The sequence below is a fragment of the Psittacula echo genome (assembly GCF_963264785.1).
Source record: "Psittacula echo genome assembly, chromosome: 9".
Classification (NCBI taxonomy): domain Eukaryota; kingdom Metazoa; phylum Chordata; class Aves; order Psittaciformes; family Psittacidae; genus Psittacula; species Psittacula echo.
The window spans coordinates 23,425,113-23,443,377 of NC_137745.1; the positions used below are offsets into that span (position 1 = coordinate 23,425,113).

Below are 18,265 nucleotides of genomic sequence, written 5' to 3' on the forward strand. Positions count from 1 at the left end.
TACCCATTGTGTATCCTTACCCAACACACCAAACTGTTGGAACCATTGGAGGCTGCATATCCCTGGGAGCTGTGGAAAGCTGCTGGTTGACTCTGGGTTGTTGTGGGGGTTTTATGATGTAGAAAACATGAACCTACAGGATTGGCCTGGCTGGCTGGGGCCTCTGTCTCCTTGGAGCACGTGCAGCCTAGAGGGCACAGAATGCTGGATGGACCTGCTCAGCCAGTGGAGGAGAGGCAGGCATCTTCTTTTCTTGTGCTTGGACGTTAATTTGCTGTTATCTTGGAAGGAAGAGGAGAGAGTGAACTGCAGTTGTGATTTATACAAAAACAAAAGCAAAACAACGATTTCTATTCAGACCTTTAAGTGACATTTTTTGATGTTAAAAGTACAAACTTTACCACACCTTTGTTTGGGGTTTTTTTTTTTTTTTGGCCTAACATTGAGGCCTTAAACCTTGAGGCTCCTGTGCCTGATGGAATTCTTGTAACATACACTTGTGTATCATATAAAGATACCACCCTGTTTCTCTTATGTATTCTTACTCTAGTTGTTTATTAAGAATGACGAGCACGTCTTTTCAACATGCCATTGAACAATGTGTCTTTATTTGGGGAAGAGTGAGCTGTGAGGGTGGGGGGGTCATTATACAAAGGTCAGTATGCAAACTGGTTGTTTTCATCCCTGTTTGTGCTTTCCAGCTCGACTCCGCTGGACTTTTCACCTAAATTAGGAAGGTAGAAGGTGATTAAACTTCTGCTGAAGGACCTGAATGTCTGCTTGCTGATGGAAGCTCAGTGTCAGGCTAGGAACATGGGGTCTGTGAGACCAGCTCAGACTGTCCTAATGTTCTGTGGCCAGCCTGTGAGGCTTCACCCTTAGGCAAATTCCCTTCTCCTCACCTTCACAGATGCATCACATCCACAGCATGATGGAGGGATGTTGGAGGGAAAAGGCCTTCCAGGAGCAGCACATGGCCTACTCCTGCCATTTAACAGCCTTGTCACAGTTTTTAACACAGCTATGTAGCTTCTGGCATTGTTCATGATCATAACCTCCAGCCCTTTAGCCTTGCCTTGCTGCATCTTAAATGGTTGCTGTATTTTATACCATTAACAAATATCTGCTCTTTTGAAGCCAGCGGGTAGCCAACCGTGCTTGAAATGGGAGATCACTCCAGGCTTGTTGTTTGTGCCACCAGCTTCTCAGATGTGGAGAGATGACTCTGCTTCTTGAACTTGTCTTCCCTGCTTCTCCATCTCATGTCCTTTCCCTGTTCCAAAATATATAGATGCATATTTAAATATATATTACAGTAAAATGACTTAAACTTGCGTACAGGCAAGCAGTTTTTCTGAAGCTTATGTTGGCCAGCACCTGCATTGAGAAGGAAGGTCTGCCCTCTGTCAGTGTAAATGTTGAGAGTAGCCACAGTGTTGTGTCTTTGTGCTCTTGAGCAGTGTTGAGATGTGCAGGCTGAGAGACTTAAGTCTCTGATGCTTCATATTGACATTGTTGCTCATGAGGAAGCAGCTGTGCTTGAGCTGGTTGTCAGTTTGCTCCCTGAGTAGGGCTCTGTGCTCAAGTAGGTGCAGAGAGGTGAAGTGGCAGTGCTCTGTTGTTCATGAATACCTGCGCTCTGAAGTAGGCTCTTAGCTCAGTGTCTGCTCCTTGTTATGCCAGGGGGAAAACAGTCTGGGGTTGGTGCCCAGATCCCAGTGGATGAGTTGGGAAGGTGGTGCTTGGCTGGTGTGTAGTCCTGGCAACTCGACTCGGCTCAGTTCAGCCACTGAGAGCCAGCAGTTTCCCCTGGCAGGGTGGCTGTTGAGATTGCTAATGCTGCTTCAGCTGTCAGAAGCCTCTAATCCCTTTGCTGTATCTTAGTGACTGCAATGTCCATCTCTGGCCCTAGTTAAGCATTTAAGGACATGGTTAGGGGCAAGTTCCAAGCAGCTGGGTGTGCTTGTTGCTTGGGATGCCTATCAGGCCTGAACAGAGTGGATTTCTCATTCTTCTGGGCAGTTTGTCTTCTGAATAGAGTTGCAAAGATGTGAGACTGCAGGCAGCTGTGCTCAGTGTGTGCTGTGCAGCACTGCATGGGGAGCTATTCCATATATCCAGCATTCCCACACTTCAGCGTGAGCATGCTGCTTTGTCTACATCAGAAACGGTGTTGAAGTCATCTGCCATATGCCCAGTGTACAAGTTGCTTCATTAGGTGCCCTTGGGAGTTGTTTCTTACTCTCAAAAATTGCCAGAAGCTGAATTCACTTGACAGAACGTTAGGGCATTTCCAGGTTAGGGGTGAACTGACACCTCCGCTGAGCCTTCTGGGGAAACAGAATTCCATGTTACCTTGAAATTCTGGATTGTGCGCTTCCCTTACTGCCCTGAACTGCAGATGCTCCACAATCTTTGTAGGGGAAGAGTTCTCCTTGATCTTGCAGTGTACCGTGTAAGAACTTGGCACGCGGTGAGCTCTGGAGATCATCTGATGGTTGGTTTTGTCCTGAAAAAAATGAAGTGTTTCCATTTCTCATTGTCCAGACATACACAGGAGAGGGATTTGCTGGTGTGGAAGTGGACTGCTGTACTGTCTCATCAGAATGTCCACCATGTTCACTTCATTCCCTATTTTTAGAGACAATCGATATACTGTGACTTAGGGATTGTTTTCCTGGACCTGGCTTCTAGTCTGGCTCTCTGGAGCTGGTTTAAAAGGTACAGTATTTCTAGAATATAAATATTATGTTCTTTGATAGCGAAGAACATGATCTGCTCCCTTGTAGGGGCTCATAGGAAGATGTGCCCAGAGTAGCACAGAAGAGTGCTGTGGCTTAGGGTTGCTGTCCAAGTTCTGGGACGTGTTCCCAGTCAAACATGTAAAATAGCTTTTTAACACTTTCCTATATCCAGCTTGACTGCTGCTTTAAGGGCATTCCCCTCGGCTCCAGGAGTGCCAAACCGCTAGTTCCTGTACGTGTATGTATTAAACAGGAACTCTATGCCCTCTGCCTTGTATGAGACAGGCTGAAAATGATCTCTGCATAACTAAAGCTGAGAAGTCAGGCTAGAGACCCTGCCTTGGCAGTGTTGATCTGTGCCCACCTTGTCTCTGTAGTGTGAAAGGAACCATAGGAAGCAGAGCATGACTGGCTATTGTAAAGCACCTCACCTTCTGACATGAGACTTGTCAGCTGTCTGATCTCTTGGCACTAACAGCCTTGCTTTCCTAAGAGAACTCATAGCTGCTTACACACTTGTTCATGGCACCATTAGATGTTTGTTCAGTTCAAGTGGTAATAGCTGAAGCAGCAGAGAGTGGACTGGAGAGTGGCTTTGTACTCTGACCTAGAGTTGTGAGTAAAGGGAATGGCCTAAATAACTTCATAGGGCTCTCATCTGTTGGCTGCCTCACTCCTAGAGATCTGGATTTTTAGATGAGACACAAGGTCTGAAGTAGTTCCTGAACTACTGCCTTGGGCCAAGGAAAAAAGACTTCAATCTGATCCCTAAATAGGAATCCTCTTGCGTGCTGTTGCTCCTCGGACACAAGTTAAGGACAATCTTGTTCTCAGCTGCATCAGGGCTATGGTCTGCCTTGGTGCACACAGGAGGGATTGTTCCATCTTCACGCCTCCTGTGCTGTGACAAGAACAGATCCAGCCATGGCAGGAAAGAGCTCTCTGAGCATTCATGGGGTGGAGGACTTGCTGATGCTGTAGTTGATCACGCTCTTGCTGGTCTGAGTGCTGCTAGACACAGATGAACTCTGGCAGTCCAACCCACTGGCATTCTCATTTAAGTTTATTAGTGCAATTAGCATTTGGCCTCTTGAATCACTGTTAGAGTGAGATATAAATTGTCTTCCACCCTACATGGTGCTTTTCTCCCCATCTTCTTGCTGCAGCTGCTCCTCTTTACTACAGGGAACGTACGTTATCCTGATGCTTCAGCCCATTCTGTTTCATGGTGCCAATGCTTAGGGAAGAGCCCTCTCAGCTCAAGCATCTTCCTACCTTAAGGAGCATCTCACATCTTCCAGCAGTCTCACTGACACACTGCCCCAACACCCCTGAAGTACTTGCCCTGTCACCTACTTGTCTCTTCCCTTCCTTGTGTGGCTGAAGCCTGGCTGTCAGCACTGCAGTCCCTTTCCCTATACAACCTCATGCATGGCAGCCACACTTGCCTCCCTGTCTATTCTCCTTTGAGCCCATCAGAAGGGGGAGGCAGGTTTGACCCCACTTATAGCAGCAATAAACTGCACCTAGAACTTGAGAGCCCTCGAGGTGGAGGGGATGTGTGGGACAGGCAGGGTCCAGTTGCAGCCCAGAGCCTCGCTTGATCATGAGTGTGCAGCCTATATGCAAAACACGTCTTGTCTGTCCCTCCTGTGTTGACCCTGGTCTAAACAGCACATGTGATTGGCATCCTGCAAAGTGACCTTCAGAACTCTCCAGTAGCTTTGCCCCGTGAGTAACTCACACTACAAATCAGTTTAAAGAGATGCACTCAACTATTTTTTTAATTTAATTTTACTCTTATATTCTCTGCTCTTTGTAATCTGCTTGGAAATAAAATGTTTTTTTCTCCCTGCAGCCTTTGGTGTAGTCTCTTTGAGATCCATTAAACTTCGCCTGGTGTTTTTCTTGGAACAGAACGCAACCTGTTTTACTGCTGGGCTTTAGCCTAACAGCCGAGGTTGGTGTGTGCCTCCTAGGTAGGCTGAGCAAACCTTTGCTAGTGCTGCCCTTGTTTAAAATAAGGGGTAGAGAGACCTGTTAAAGTGATCCTGCCCTGGCACGATGCCTCCTGTTCTGCTGAACCTGTCACAGACCTTCACTGTTGGTGCTGTGAGCCCCAGTGTCTCCTTTTGTGCAAAGGACAGAGGGTTTTGTACATCTCCCTGGCCCCAGCGAGCTGCAAGTGACAGGAGATTTGAGTCCGGATGGGTGAAACCAGCTCTTAGCTGAGGATCAGGCCAGGAGTTATGTAAAGAGGTAACTCCAGGGTGAAATGCAGTCTTGGCAGGGAACAAGCCTTGAAACCCTGCAATGTTCACTGTAGTGTAATGACAAGAGCTGTTAGCGTGTGGCTGCGGGGAGGAGATGGAGACGGGTTTGATGCTGGCATTCACAGGGATCACAACAGGATTGTACCATTTCCTTGTCTTAATGTTCCAAGCAGCGTTGTGGATCCTCGTTGCTGGCTCTTGACTACACAAGGGCCACGTGTACCCTTGTGCCAGCCGCTGAGGCCCCATGGGCCCGTGTTTCCGCGCACGCCACCCGCCTGTGGTCTCTTTTAGACAGTTTCCCACGCACGGGCCAAGCCGGGCAGCGCTTTAACGGGGCTGTACCGGGACAAGGGGGGCCCACACCGGGGGAGGTCATCCCGGCACCTGTTCCTCCAGACCAACAGGGGGCGATGTCAGCGCTGTTTCGCTGTCTGGTGGGCCGTTCTGGGCCGCTCTTTCTCTCTCTGTGGGCGGTGCGCGATCCCTCGCGGCCGCCGTCGGTGCGCGCGCGCGGCCGGGGCGGGCACGCGGCGGTGGGGGCAGCATGGCGGACTACCTCATCAGCGGCGGCACCGGATACGTGCCCGACGACGGGCTGACGGCGCAACAGCTCTTCAGCTGCGGCGATGGGCTCACCTACAAGTGAGGGGCGCCACCAACCGGGGCCGGGCCGCGGGGCTGGAGGCCCGGGGTGCGGGGTTGGGGCCCGATGCGGTCGCTGACGCGGCTCCCGTTGTTTCTCCCTCTCCCGCAGTGATTTCCTCATCCTCCCGGGGTACATCGACTTCACGGCGGATCAGGTGGTGAGTGGCCGCGGCGAGGCAGCGGGGCGGGGCGGGCGCAGGGCTCGGTGCTGACCCGCCTGCCGCCTCCCCGCCAGGACCTGACCTCGGCGCTGACCAAGCGGATCACGCTGAAAACGCCGCTGGTGTCGTCCCCGATGGACACGGTCACCGAGGCCGGGATGGCCATCGCCATGGCGGTGAGTGCGGCCTGGCGCGGCGCGGCCTGCCGCCGTTAACCGGAGCAGGGGGCGTCGAAACACGGCCTGAAGCACACGCGGATCCGTTCTCACCCCCCGTTTCACCGCACTGGTCCCCCCGGTGAGGGCCCGGTGGGTTCCGCAGCGGTTCACAGCCCGGTTTGTGTTGCAGCTCACCGGGGGAATCGGGTTCATCCACCACAACTGCACCCCCGAGTTCCAGGCCAACGAAGTGCGCAAGGTGAAGGTGAGTGGCCACATGGCAGCTCCAGACCGTGCTCACACGGTGAGGTGGGATTTGGGTTTGGGTGTACAGGAGGAGCTGTGAGAGGAGGTGCTTGGAGAGCGCCAGATGTGTTGGTGTTTCGGAGTGTGGTGATGCCGTGGTTCCCTGCACAGGCCTCTGTGGTTGTGTATTAGGTGCTGTCCATGCCCAGTCAGGGATGTGGGAGCTGCCAGTCATCCTGGTGTGGGAATATTCCCCATCATTCCAGGAAGGAGGGAACTCTTGGGCATCAAACACTACTTGTGAGAGCCTTGGTGCTGATTTGGGAGCCGTCCTGAGTGGCTGCAGCCCTTTGCTTCTCCTTGGCCTGGGGGTGCTGCTCGGCCTGGCTGCTGCATCTGCTGCTTTTCAGAAATATGAGCAAGGCTTCATCACAGACCCCGTGGTGCTGAGCCCCAACGACCGAGTGCGGGACGTGTTTGAAGCAAAGGCTCGACATGGATTCTGCGGGATTCCCATCACAGACAACGGGAAGATGGGGGGGAAGCTGGTTGGGATCATCTCGTCTCGAGACATCGATTTCCTGAAAGAGTCAGAGCACGACTTGCCTCTGGGAGAGGTGAGAGGGGGCTTGTGAGCACCCGATGGTGTGGGGTGTGATAAGGAGGAGGGTAAGTGCATGGGAGCAGCTCCATGTCAGCTCTGCAGGTCCATCTTTTAACTGTTTCCAAGGGAGGGCATCTCATTGTCGCCCTCCTTGCAGCTCCTGCAGTGCAGATGCAGGAGCCGGGCCATGCAGTTGGCACCCGCATGACTCCTCCTGTGGGGTTATGTTTCAGTGTTGTAGAAGCTTCCTCTCTACAGCTGGTGCTCTCCCTGGTTCTCTAAGTAATTCCTGGTGTTCCTGGCTGCTGCTGTGATCCCATGTGGTGTGTTGGTGCTGGCTAAGGCTGTAGCAGCTGTGTTGTGCCCAGTTACACTCCAAGTGCTGCTTGCTCTTTACTGGACTGACCTATATGCCTCATGTTGCTCTTTAAAATAACCCCTTGAACCTGGAGGCTGGCAGTTTAGCTTTTATAATGCTACTCCATCAAACCCCCTAGTACAGGAGAGTGATCTCTGGGATGCTGATGTTGATTCCTGTCGCATGACTCAGGTTACAATCCCTATAACTGTAGCTCTGCAGCACTGTCAGGTTACATCCCCAGTGCCTCTTGCCCAGGCTCTGCTCTTGACTCACAGCTATTTTTAGCTCTTGCTGACCAAACCTGATATCACATGCTCATCCCTCTTCACTTTGAAATCGCCTGTAAATACCTGTAATGAGAATCTTAAACCAGGAGTAGGTTACAAAAGTGCACATGGCCCTTTGAAGCCATGTTGGCCCATTCAGAGGAGCAGGAGAAGAATCTCCTCTCATCCTCTACGTGGATCATTCAGCCTTGCGCAGTTGGAAGCTTGCTGCTGTCACCAGGCAAAGCCAAGGAAATGAGTGATCTAGAGCTCTCCACACTCGCTGCCCAGCACTCATCCTCCTGAGCCATTCACTGCCATCCAGTTAATCACAGGTTTCCTCTAGCGCAGAAAGTTCATGGACCCCACTGGCTTAGGAAGTATGTTGGGATGTGTTTGTGATTTTTCAGGCTTTTCCTGAACTGTAGGTTCTGTCACAGACAGGGTTTGAGTGGGTGCAGGCAGGGTGAACATCTGTCCTGCTGCAAAATGTCTGTTCTTACGGTATAAATAACTGAAATGTTCCCTATTTCCTTTGTTGTGTGCAACTTATTGACCTTCCTTGAGGGTTAGTGTTCCCTTTTAGCCTTGCTTGGCCTTCTTGAGTAGCCTTTGATGAGAACATCCCATGTGAGCTTTGTGATGGCAGAATACACAGTACGGGTGAGAAGGTACTTCCACATCTCTTGTCAAGCCTCCTGCTTGAGGCGTGTCCTGGGGCTGTGTCACTGTCTCCAAGGATGGGGATTTGTGTTCCTCACTGGGCTGCTCTTCAGTGTTTGTACTGAAAGCTTTTTTCTTAGAATCCCAGACTGGTTTGGGTTGGAAGGCACCTTAAAGCTCATCCAGTTCCAACCCCTGCCAAGGGCAGGGACCCCTTCCACTGGAGCAGCTTGCTCTGAGCCCCTGTGTCCAACCTGGCCTTGAACACTGCCAGGGATGGGGCAGCCACAGCTTCTCTGGGCACCCTGGGCCAGAGCCTCAGCACCCTCACAGGGAAGAGCTTCTGCCTAAGAGCTCATCTCAGTCTCCCCTCTGGCAGGTTAAAGCATTCATTCCCCTGTCACATCAGCTGTCCCAGTGTTCCAGCTCTGTTGCCCCCTGCTGTGTTTTGGTGCCTGTTTGTCAGGGTGGGCGTGTTTGTTTGGACTGAAGTGACTCCTGCCCCGCTGACCTTGCCAGCAGCAGCAATGGGTTATTCTGGGCAGGGCGCTTACAGATCCTGTGCTCTGGGGATTGCTGCCTGAAAACAAGCTTGGGGGTAGCATTTCTGCCAGAGCACGGGACTGGCGGTGTCTCCATCCCTTATTTGCCTGTGCTCTATTAAAAGGGAGGGCTCTTTGGGTGACCTCCCAAACAAGTGTCATCTGAGAGTTGTCCCTTGCTGCTCAGTGCTCTCCTCGGCTTGCTGAGGCCCTCTGCAATCTCCTCTCTTCACTGCACTGATGGGCTCAGGGGCTGCTTGCACGTTGGAGGCTGTTCCTCTGTGTTCCTGGAGGCGTGTTGCTGTGCTGTGGGCTCTTTTGTCTGCAGAGCACTGGCACATGGCAGTGTTTCACGTGGGCACAGGGGGATTGGTATTTTTGGAGCAGAGCGAAGGAGTTCTTGTGACTTTTTCTCTTCTCCCTCCCACCAGATCATGACGAAGCGGGAGGATCTGGTGGTGGCCCCGGCTGGTGTGATGCTGAAAGAGGCGAATGAAATTCTGCAGAGGAGTAAGAAAGGTACCTGAGGATGCCTGTGATCAGAGAATCATGGAATGGGTTGGGTTGGAGAGAATGTTAAGATCATCCAGTTCCAACCCCCTGCCATGGGCAGTGACACCTCACCCTAGGCCATGTTGCTCTGTCCAGCCTGGCCTTGAACACTGCCAGGGATGGAGCATTTACCACTGCTCTGGGCACCCTGTGCCAGCGCGTCACCACCCTCACAGGTAAGAAATTCTTCATTATATCCAACCTGAGCTTCCCCTGTTTCAGTTTGAACCCATCACCCCATGTCCTGTCGCTGCAGTCCCTGATGAAGAGTCCCTATCTGCATCCAGGGAGAGCTGTGGAAGTGCTGGGCTGGGGGAAGCAGTGGGTGATTTGGACACGTGTCTGTGCGTGGATGGAACACGGGAGGGCTGTGTTCCAGCACGAGGAGAGGACAGTGGGTGAGGACAGTGCCAGGGTACGGAAGCCACATGCGTTCATCTCGGCTGTGTTTGAAGCTGAGGGATACCTGGCAGCCCCAGAGCTACAGAGCGCCTGCTTGTTCAGCCACATGCCTTCCATCTCTGTCCTGGCCTGCACAGTTTGCCAGCTCTGTTAGGGTTTAGCAGTTTGACTTTCAACAGTGTCATGGGTCTAATTGTTACAAAAGGTGCACCTTTTCTGTGGTCAGTAACACTGAATCCTCCAGTCCTGCAAACCTCTTGGTCTATTACCTGACCCAGGGTTGCTGCCATCCGTGGCCAGGCAAGACTGGCTAACACACACACACCTCTGAGTCCCCACCTTGTACCGGTTGCTGCTGGTGCTTCTGGTGTGCCGCAGGCTGACCTGTCTGCTGCAGTGATGCTCTGTGTTTGATTCCAGGCAAGCTGCCAATTGTTAATGAAGATGACGAGCTGGTGGCTATCATTGCCCGCACCGATCTCAAAAAGAACCGGGATTACCCCCTGGCTTCAAAGGACTCCAAGAAGCAGCTGCTCTGTGGTGCTGCTATTGGGACACATGAAGATGACAAGTATCGGCTGGACCTCCTGGTGCAGGCTGGCGTGGATGCTGTAGTGCTGGTGAGCACGCTTGGGTGTCACATTGGCCTCGGTGGGGGGATGTCTTTGTGGGCTGAGGGTCTAGGTTGAATGGATCTTTCTGACCGTGGGGTAGCAGCATGGCTATTGCTGTCTTCATTACAGTCAGAATACGTAATTATGTGTTAGAACATGGCAGTTTGTGACCCTTTCAGTCTTGTTCAGGTTGGAGTCCTCAGATAAGAGGGATTCCTCATGCCTGGGAACTTACTTGACCTTGGCAGTATGTGAGGTGCTCCAAAGCCCTGAATCTGGGGTGGAAGGGACCTTAAAGCTCATCCAGTTCCAGCCCCCTGCCACAGGCAGGGACATTTTCCACTAGAGCAGCTTGCTCCAAGCCCTGTCCAACCTGGCCTTGAACTTCTACAAAGCTTCTTGCAGTCTGTCACCATCATCTCTCATGTTCCCAACTAGTTCTGAATATTTGGCTTCTTACAGTTTCCCTTCAGCATTTTGCTGTTTGTTACCATGTTATTCGCTTTACCCCTGATGTTCAGGAGCAGTCAGCCCAGAGCTGCTCTGCTGCTCTCCCCTCCTGGTCTGTAAAGCTTTCAGGCACAGCATCACTGCCTGTATTTGCGCATTGTTTCCCATTGATTGTTGGCTTGCTCTGAGGGCATGGCTGAGCAGCTCCACATGTTTAACACACTCAGTGAGTTGTCAGGGTCATGGAGATCAGAGGCCTGAGTGCTCCATGGTCCACATCTGATATCTCAGCAGCTCCCCTTGAGCCCTTCTGGATTCCACAAGGAACATTCACTTCACCTGCAGTTTGTGACAGGGCTGGTGGTGGAGCCAGACGGTTCTTAGCCAAAGCAGATGTGCTGCTTCTTGAGTCCTGTACAAGCCACGGGGTTTAAACATGAATGATATTACTGAAGTCTTTATGAGAAACTGCCCTGCACAGGGAAGGTGCATTGTTGTCTTGGCAGCAGTTTCTCCCTTGGTTCTGTGCTCGATTTGGGAATCATTTTGCCAACGTAGCCAGCTTGCAGAGACCTGGATAAGCAGAGTAAGGATCTGAGGCTCTTCCCAAGCTGTATTTGCAATCTTCTGCAGAAATTCTAGTTGTAATGAGTTTTCTTTGTGTTGCAGGATTCCTCTCAGGGGAACTCTATCTTCCAGATCAATATGATAAAATACATTAAGGAGAAATACCCCAACCTGCAAGTTATTGGAGGAAACGGTAGGCACGTGTTCAAGACTTGTCTTTAAATATCATTTTTTTCTTAGCCCTAGAGGGAGCTACAGGGATGGGGATGAAATAGTTGTCTTGGTAAATGCCTGTCAAAATGGTTTCCTCTGCCTTGTGGAACAGAGCACGAACACTGCAGGCACAGGGCAGTACCTTGATGCTGCCACAGCTGCAAACATGTCCCACAGCAGTTTGTGCAGTTCTCTGGAGCTGTTACACATCAGCTTTTACACACCCATTTAAGATTTTGGATAATAATAATAATAATGAATATTGCTTAATGTGGAAAACTAATGGAAGTTTTCCCTGCCTCTTGACAGCAGAGTTCTGTCCTTGTCCTGCCCCGGCTGGTGTGTTACTGGTGCTGCTGTTAGCCTGTGTTCTGCCCTCCCTGCCTGGTGTGGCCCAAAGGGTGCTTGGCACCATGAGGTGACCTCTGCTGCCTCAACCTTTGGGTGTAAACATGTTGCAGAGTAGCCTGAAAGGACAGCTGGGGACAGAAACTCACTCTGCTTTCACATACAGGCCTGGTAGCAGGGGACAGCCTGGCCTGGCTCTGACACAGGCGGGTGCCCTGGGCAGGGGGTGTTTGCAGCCACAGGGCAGAGCAGTGTCACAAGGTGCAGATCTGTTTGTCTCTCTTCAAACCAGTTTCTGCTCCCCACAGTTGTGACTGCTGCTCAGGCCAAGAACCTCATCGACGCAGGGGTTGATGCCCTGAGAGTTGGGATGGGCAGTGGCTCCATCTGCATCACGCAGGAAGGTGAGAGAGATCAGCTGTCTCCTACACAGCTGAAGGCATCTGTTCAATAGGGATTCCCTGCTGAAAAGTAGCAGAGCTGGGATGGATTTAACCCATTGCAAGGGTCCAGCAGCAAGCTCTTTCACCCTCTTCATCCAGGATTTCCCAACACCCAGGTCAAACCTTTGGGGTGGCAGCAGCAGCAAAGGCATTTCCCAGTACTGACTGAGGCTGAGCGGAGGAGCTGTGGCACGTGTGGCTTTGCCCACGCTGTGGCTCGGTGTGGGACCGGGCTGCTGGGCAGCTCTGCAGGGAGAGGGGCTTTACTGGATCCTAGTCCCCATGGGTGAGGTGCACTGGGCTGTCTGTGCTCCCTTCCCCTCTGGCAGCAGTGTGTGTGATGCTTGAGTCTGCTGGGCTTGATGCCTTTCTGCCATTTCCAGGCCAAGGTGGGATTTCAGGCTGTTGTCTGCAGTTATCTGGAGCTTTTTTGGGGCAGGGGCTGTCACCCTTGGCTAAAGGCAGAGAGGGATGTCCCGAGGGCCTGGAGAAAGGCTGCCTTGAGGACAGGCTCAGTCCTCGTGTTTCGAACCTAGCAGGTGAGGTGTAGGGAGGAGGTGCAAGGCGCTGAGCCCATGAAGAGCCCCTCTGCTCTGTTCCCTTGCCATGGGAGGCAGGAAGAGGGAAGCTGATGGCTGAGGGCACTGCTTTAGCTCTGCCAATTCCATGTGGAGCAGCCCTGGACCTGTGCTCCTGCTTTGCCTGCCATGGGATGCTGGCTGCAGGGGGGGCCTGTCTCGGATGACCTCTCTAGGGAAGTTGTGGTGTCCTTGGGCTGATGCTTCCATAGCCGGAGCAGAACCAGGACACACGTGTCCCACTCTGGCTCTGAGGCAGGGGACCCACTGAGGCATGTTCCATTGTGCAGCAAGGAGAACCTCCCCAGAGAGTACCTCTCCTGGCTGCCATGGAGGTGGGGTTGGGTGCTGGTCTGGAGTAGGAACAAGGCACAGGTAGAATGTGGTGCTTCACAGGAGACACAATTGCAAAGCTCGCTCTTGCAGCTTCTCAGTTTTTTGTCCCTTTTAGGGCAAGAACTCTGGCTTTTGGGTTAGGGGTCAGTGGATGGCTACTGGGGCAGGGTGAGCATGGATGGTGCAGGATGTGGCCTCTGGCTTGGCTTGGGCTAGGAAGGGTTTGCAGGGTCAGCTTTGTCCCATACCGTGTGCTCTGCCAGTAGCAGGTCACTGCTGGGGTCCTTTGTTCTGCTGCTGTTCTTCTGTCTCTAAAATGTGTGTGTTTGTTTTTGTTTAGCTGCTCCAAAGATCCCTCCAGACCTAAAGTCCCACAGCCCCAAATGCCCTTCTACTGTCACGGGCACCTATAGTAAGTCACTAGCCCTGTTCCCAACCCTAATTACATGTCTTGAAGCAGGACCCTGATTTGGCTGCACATGGCCCTACTGCTTGTTTGAGAATAATTTAGCTGTAGATGCACTTGGGGTTTTGTGGCTTTGGATACTGGTTTTGAATCTGAAATGGAAGCTGAGAAGCCTTTCTGAATTCCTAAAGCAGGGTCTGATGTGTCAAAGCTGAGGCTGCTCTGGCCTGTCCACGCTCCACTCCAAAATAAAGATAGGAGCATGAAGGGGCTTTCTGACTGCACCTTCTGGATCTGTAGCTGGGCATGGCCCTGCTGATCCAGTGCTGGGAGGTGATCCCTGAGCAGTCCTTGATCCTGCTTGAGATCTGGCTCCAGTTACTGGCTCAGCTTCACTTGAAGCTTGTCCCCTGGGGTTACAGAGGGACTGAACTGTGGTTGGTACAATAGCAGTTGTGTACCAGAACCACATCTTTCTCTAGCAGACGTGTGCAGAGAAAGAGCTCTCCCCCTGCCCAGCACAGGGTGCAGCATTGTCTGCTCTGTACTTCTCTGATGTTACCCAAGCCCTGGGTTCTGCCCTTTATGCCTTGTTCTGACGCACCTCAAAGGGAAGGAGGTTTCTGTTGAAGATCCTAGAAGGTTTTCTCTAGCAGATGATCCTGTAGGGCACCCTTTGCAGATACTCCAAGGGGGACAAGCCCTCCCCCAGCGCGTGTGTGCTCTGAACCCTGCTTTGGAAGGCTGTGCTCGAGCTGTGGCGCTGGAAGCTGGGAACGGCGCAATGCTCCCAGCAGCCCCGAGCCAAGTTGCTCCTTAAAGGGCTGGTCTCCATGGTTGCTCCTGTGAGGTTCTGCAGGCCCTGCACTGTCTGTGGCACAGTCCCATAGACCCTGGATTCCGTATGCTCCAAACCCAAGTACTTCTCTCCACAGAGCTCTTCCCCTGCAGCATTTTGCAGCTTTAGCAGTGTAGTACCAAGTGAGACCATCTCTTTAAGGCTCAGAGCATCCCCGTTGCCACTGGCAGACTCTCCCTGCCTGGCTGAGCCTTAGCTTAAGGCTGAGTTTTGGTCCATTAAACTCAGTTCTCTCATGCTCTGGACTCTGGCTGCCCTCTCTCAGCAGCTGCTGCTGAGCACTGGGAACAGAGCAACCACAGACTCCAGCCTTGGCAAGCCTGTGCCAGGGCATTGTGGTGCCAGGCAGGCTAAACCACTCCTAAAGCTCACTAATCCTGCATGGCCATAACCTTACCTGCCGTACCGGACTAACCATGACCAGAGAAAAGGCTTCCAGTTAACTGCGGGGAAGGGAGGTCACCCTGAGAGAAGCTCCTCTCAGCGTTGCTGCATGCCTGTGGCTGACAAACACGTGCCCTGTGCTGGTTTTCCGTTGTGTAATGGGAAGCCTCTAACTGGTGCTGACTGGGAAAAGCAGGTAAATCCACAGCTAACAACCCTTCCCGTGGGGCAGCTAAACCTGACAGGATCCTGCTACACCGCAGGGCAGGAACGTAAATTATTTCCTCTAAGCCATGGAATCATCCTGCCCGTTTCCTTTCCCACTGCTGCATGTGTGTTTGTGTGTGTGTGCAGATGTCTATATATATCTATACATATATATACATACCAGCTCTCTCCTAGCCAGCTGCCTTGCCATGCAAGAAGCACTTCATACAGTGCTGGGTACACGGAGATGGGGTCTGGCACTGCTTGGAGGGAGTGAGTGGTGGGACATGTGCCAGGGATGCTCTGGAGAGGGGCTTCTGGAATCTGCTCCATTTCCTTCCTGAGCTTCCCACACGTCTGCTGTGCACCAGGATAAGCTGAGACTCTTGGCATTAGGTCAAAGACCCCAGTCCCAACATCACCTGCAGTGTTTTGGAGTGAAGGGGCCATGAGGATGTCCCAGCAGGCACGTCTCCTGCAACTTGGCCTAGGGAAGGAGCATCCAGGGATTTGTGCATTCCCGAGTGCTGGAGCATGTGTGTGCTGGGAGCCTGAAGGGCCTGCTGGGGAGGGGACATGGTGCTGTGTGAGAGCTGACCCTGTCCCTGCTCTCTCCTGCCCACAGTGCTGGCGTGCGGCCGTCCCCAAGCCACCGCGGTGTACAAGGTATCTGAGTACGCCCGGAGGTTCGGTGTCCCCGTGATTGCAGACGGCGGGATCCAGACAGTCGGGCACATTGCAAAGGCTCTGGCGCTCGGTGCCTCCACGGGTGAGCAGAGCACTGGGCACGGGGGCCATGGCTGTGTAAGAGGGACATGGAGCTGCTGGAGCGAGGCCATGGAGATGCTGCGAGGGCTGGAGCAGCTCTGCTCTGGAGCCAGGCTGAGAGAGCTGGGCTGGGGCAGCCTGGAGAAGAGAAGGCTCCTGAAGGGGAGACCTGAGAGCAGCTCCAGCGCCTAAAGGGGCTGCAGGAAACCTGGAGAGGGGCTTGGGACAAGGGCCTGTAGGGACAGGCCAAGGGGAACGGCTTTAACCTGCCAGAGGGGAGACTGAGATGGGATCTTAGGCAGAAGCTCTTCCCTGTGAGGGTGCTGAGGCGCTGGCCCAGGGTGCCCAGAGAAGCTGTGGCTGCCCCATCCCTGGCAGTGTTCAAGGCCGGGTTGGACACAGGGGCTTGGAGCAAGCTGCTCCAGTGGAAGGTGTCCCTGCCCGTGGCAGGGGTTGGAGCTGGAGGAGCTTTAAGGCTCTTTCTAGCACAAACTGTTCTAGGATTCTACTCTGTGATCCCATGCACATTGCTGGGAGTCTCCTAGGACAAGTCTCCATATGGCATAGGGTTCTGGGCATGAGGACATATACCTGCAGGTGGCTCAGGGCATAAGGGGTCTATCAGGGTCCTGTGCCGAGGGACCCAGGGGTTTTGTGGTTACAGCCTTCCTGCTGCTGACACCCTGTTCTTGGTGCTCTCGTGTGCCAGTGATGATGGGCTCCCTCCTGGCTGCCACCACGGAGGCCCCAGGCGAGTACTTCTTCTCAGATGGAATTAGGCTGAAGAAATACCGTGGCATGGGCTCACTAGATGCCATGGACAAGAACCTGGGCAGCCAGAACCGGTATTTCAGGTAAGAGATGGTGCTTTGGGCAGCAGATAGAGCTTTTGGGGCTTTTCCGCTTCACAGATGTGTTGATTTGTGCTCCCATCCAGTGAGACAGACAAAATCAAAGTGGCCCAGGGGGTCTCCGGTGCAGTGCAGGACAAGGGCTCTATCCACAAATTCATTCCATACTTGATTGCTGGGATCCAGCATTCCTGCCAGGATATTGGTGCCAAGAGCCTGACCCAAGTCCGGTGAGTGCTTCCCCTTGCTGTGCTCTGGTTAGGTCATGGTGTCATAGATTTGCCAGCCCCAGGGATGCAGGAGCGTGGTCTCTTGGGCTGGAAAGGTTGGGGTTACCTCACCCTGCCTGGCTCCTAGCACAGCCAAGACCATTCAGGTTACAACTGGAAGAACCAGTGTCCCTCATTGCAGCCGCTCCAGCTGAACCAGGGCACTGTGTTCCCTGGGCTCTGGCTGCCATGTGATCAGTGTCCTTCCCCCTCAGAGCCATGATGTACTCGGGAGAGCTGAAGTTTGAGAAGAGGACGACGTCTGCGCAGGTGGAAGGAGGGGTGCACGGCCTCCACTCGTAAGTACTTCTGCCAGGGGCTCTTCCATGGGCGCTCAGGCCAGGAGCCATTCCCATCTGTGCTCTGTCCTTGCCCTGGATGAGGTGGGTCAGTGAAAGGACTCTGCTGCTCCCCTCGCAGGTATGAGAAGCGCCTGTTCTGAAGGTCTGTACCCGTCATCGAGCCACTCAGCCCTGTGCCCCCTGTGAGGAAGCTGCTCCTGCTGCAGCAGTGCCAGCGCTTTGCAGGTGCTGGGAGCTCCCCATGTATGTTTGGCTGCTTCATCCACCCCGGAGGGCCTGTCCCCTGCCCGGGAGCCGTGACCCTGGGCTGGGCCTGGAGCCTTGCACGGGTTGGCCATGTTTTACAATAAAAGAGAAAAAGCTGTGCAGTGGGTGTCAGCCCCAAGCCCCTCTGCCTTCTGTGCTGCCCCCTCCTCCCTTTGTGCTCTCCTTCGCTTCCTGCATCCTCTCAGGACCCCCCAGAAGGGACAGTGTCTGTGAGGGGGGATGGAGGAGGGGATGGTGCTCAGTGGATAATGCAGTGCAGGGTGTTTAAAAAACCCTTCCTGAGAGCGGAACACAAGTGGCTGTTGGGCAAGAGAGCAAATGAGTTTTACAGGGCTGGCAGCAACAGGCTGCTGCAGCCCCTATGCCCTGGGCAGCTGCTGTGGTGATGGGCACATCAGTCCTTGTGTATGCACGTGCTCATATCCCCACATGTCCTGCAGCCACTTACACGCACCAGGCCCTTAGACCTGTATTTTCACATGCTTGGTCCTCACCAATCCACCTTTTTCCCTCCCTTTGTTTCTTCCCACTAAACATTCCATACTGTCCCCACATCCCAATAATAGTAATTATTATTACTAGCAATATTATTTGGGAAACACCCCCCCATATATATGTTATGTATAAACACATGCAAACATCACTCCAGCTGAAGAATGCCTGTTCACCATCAATGTTTTGTGTCTCTTAAGTTGCTGACTGAAAGCAATCACTCTTCAGCACTGTGATGTCAGATTAGATTCACACCTGCTAAAACCAGAGCCTTCAACTATAACATAATCT

At 52.9% G+C, this 18,265-nt stretch overlaps 1 protein-coding gene across 3 annotated transcripts; it reads left to right on the plus strand.

Moving 5' to 3' along the window:
• The first annotated feature begins 5,503 nt into the window (after positions 1 to 5,503).
• IMPDH2 (inosine monophosphate dehydrogenase 2) lies at positions 5,504 to 17,595 on the plus strand. 3 transcript variants are annotated; one of them, XM_080625481.1, is made up of 15 exons: positions 5,504 to 5,662; positions 5,775 to 5,823; positions 5,901 to 6,002; positions 6,175 to 6,249; positions 6,641 to 6,847; positions 9,098 to 9,185; positions 10,041 to 10,240; positions 11,354 to 11,444; positions 12,121 to 12,216; positions 13,510 to 13,581; positions 15,651 to 15,794; positions 16,503 to 16,647; positions 16,731 to 16,874; positions 17,129 to 17,212; positions 17,334 to 17,595. In XM_080625481.1, exons 1-15 carry the CDS (start codon positions 5,565 to 5,567, stop codon positions 17,353 to 17,355), a joined length of 1,617 nt encoding a protein of 538 aa, XP_080481607.1. In that variant the 5' UTR covers positions 5,504 to 5,564; the 3' UTR covers positions 17,356 to 17,595. The 3 variants fall into 3 exon arrangements, with proteins under 3 accessions (XP_080481607.1, XP_080481606.1, XP_080481605.1); XM_080625480.1 differs by lacking the exon at positions 13,510 to 13,581 and having other exon boundaries at positions 5,775 to 5,820; positions 17,334 to 17,590; XM_080625479.1 differs by lacking the exon at positions 13,510 to 13,581 and having other exon boundaries at positions 17,334 to 17,588.
• The last annotated feature ends 670 nt before the right edge of the window (positions 17,596 to 18,265 follow it).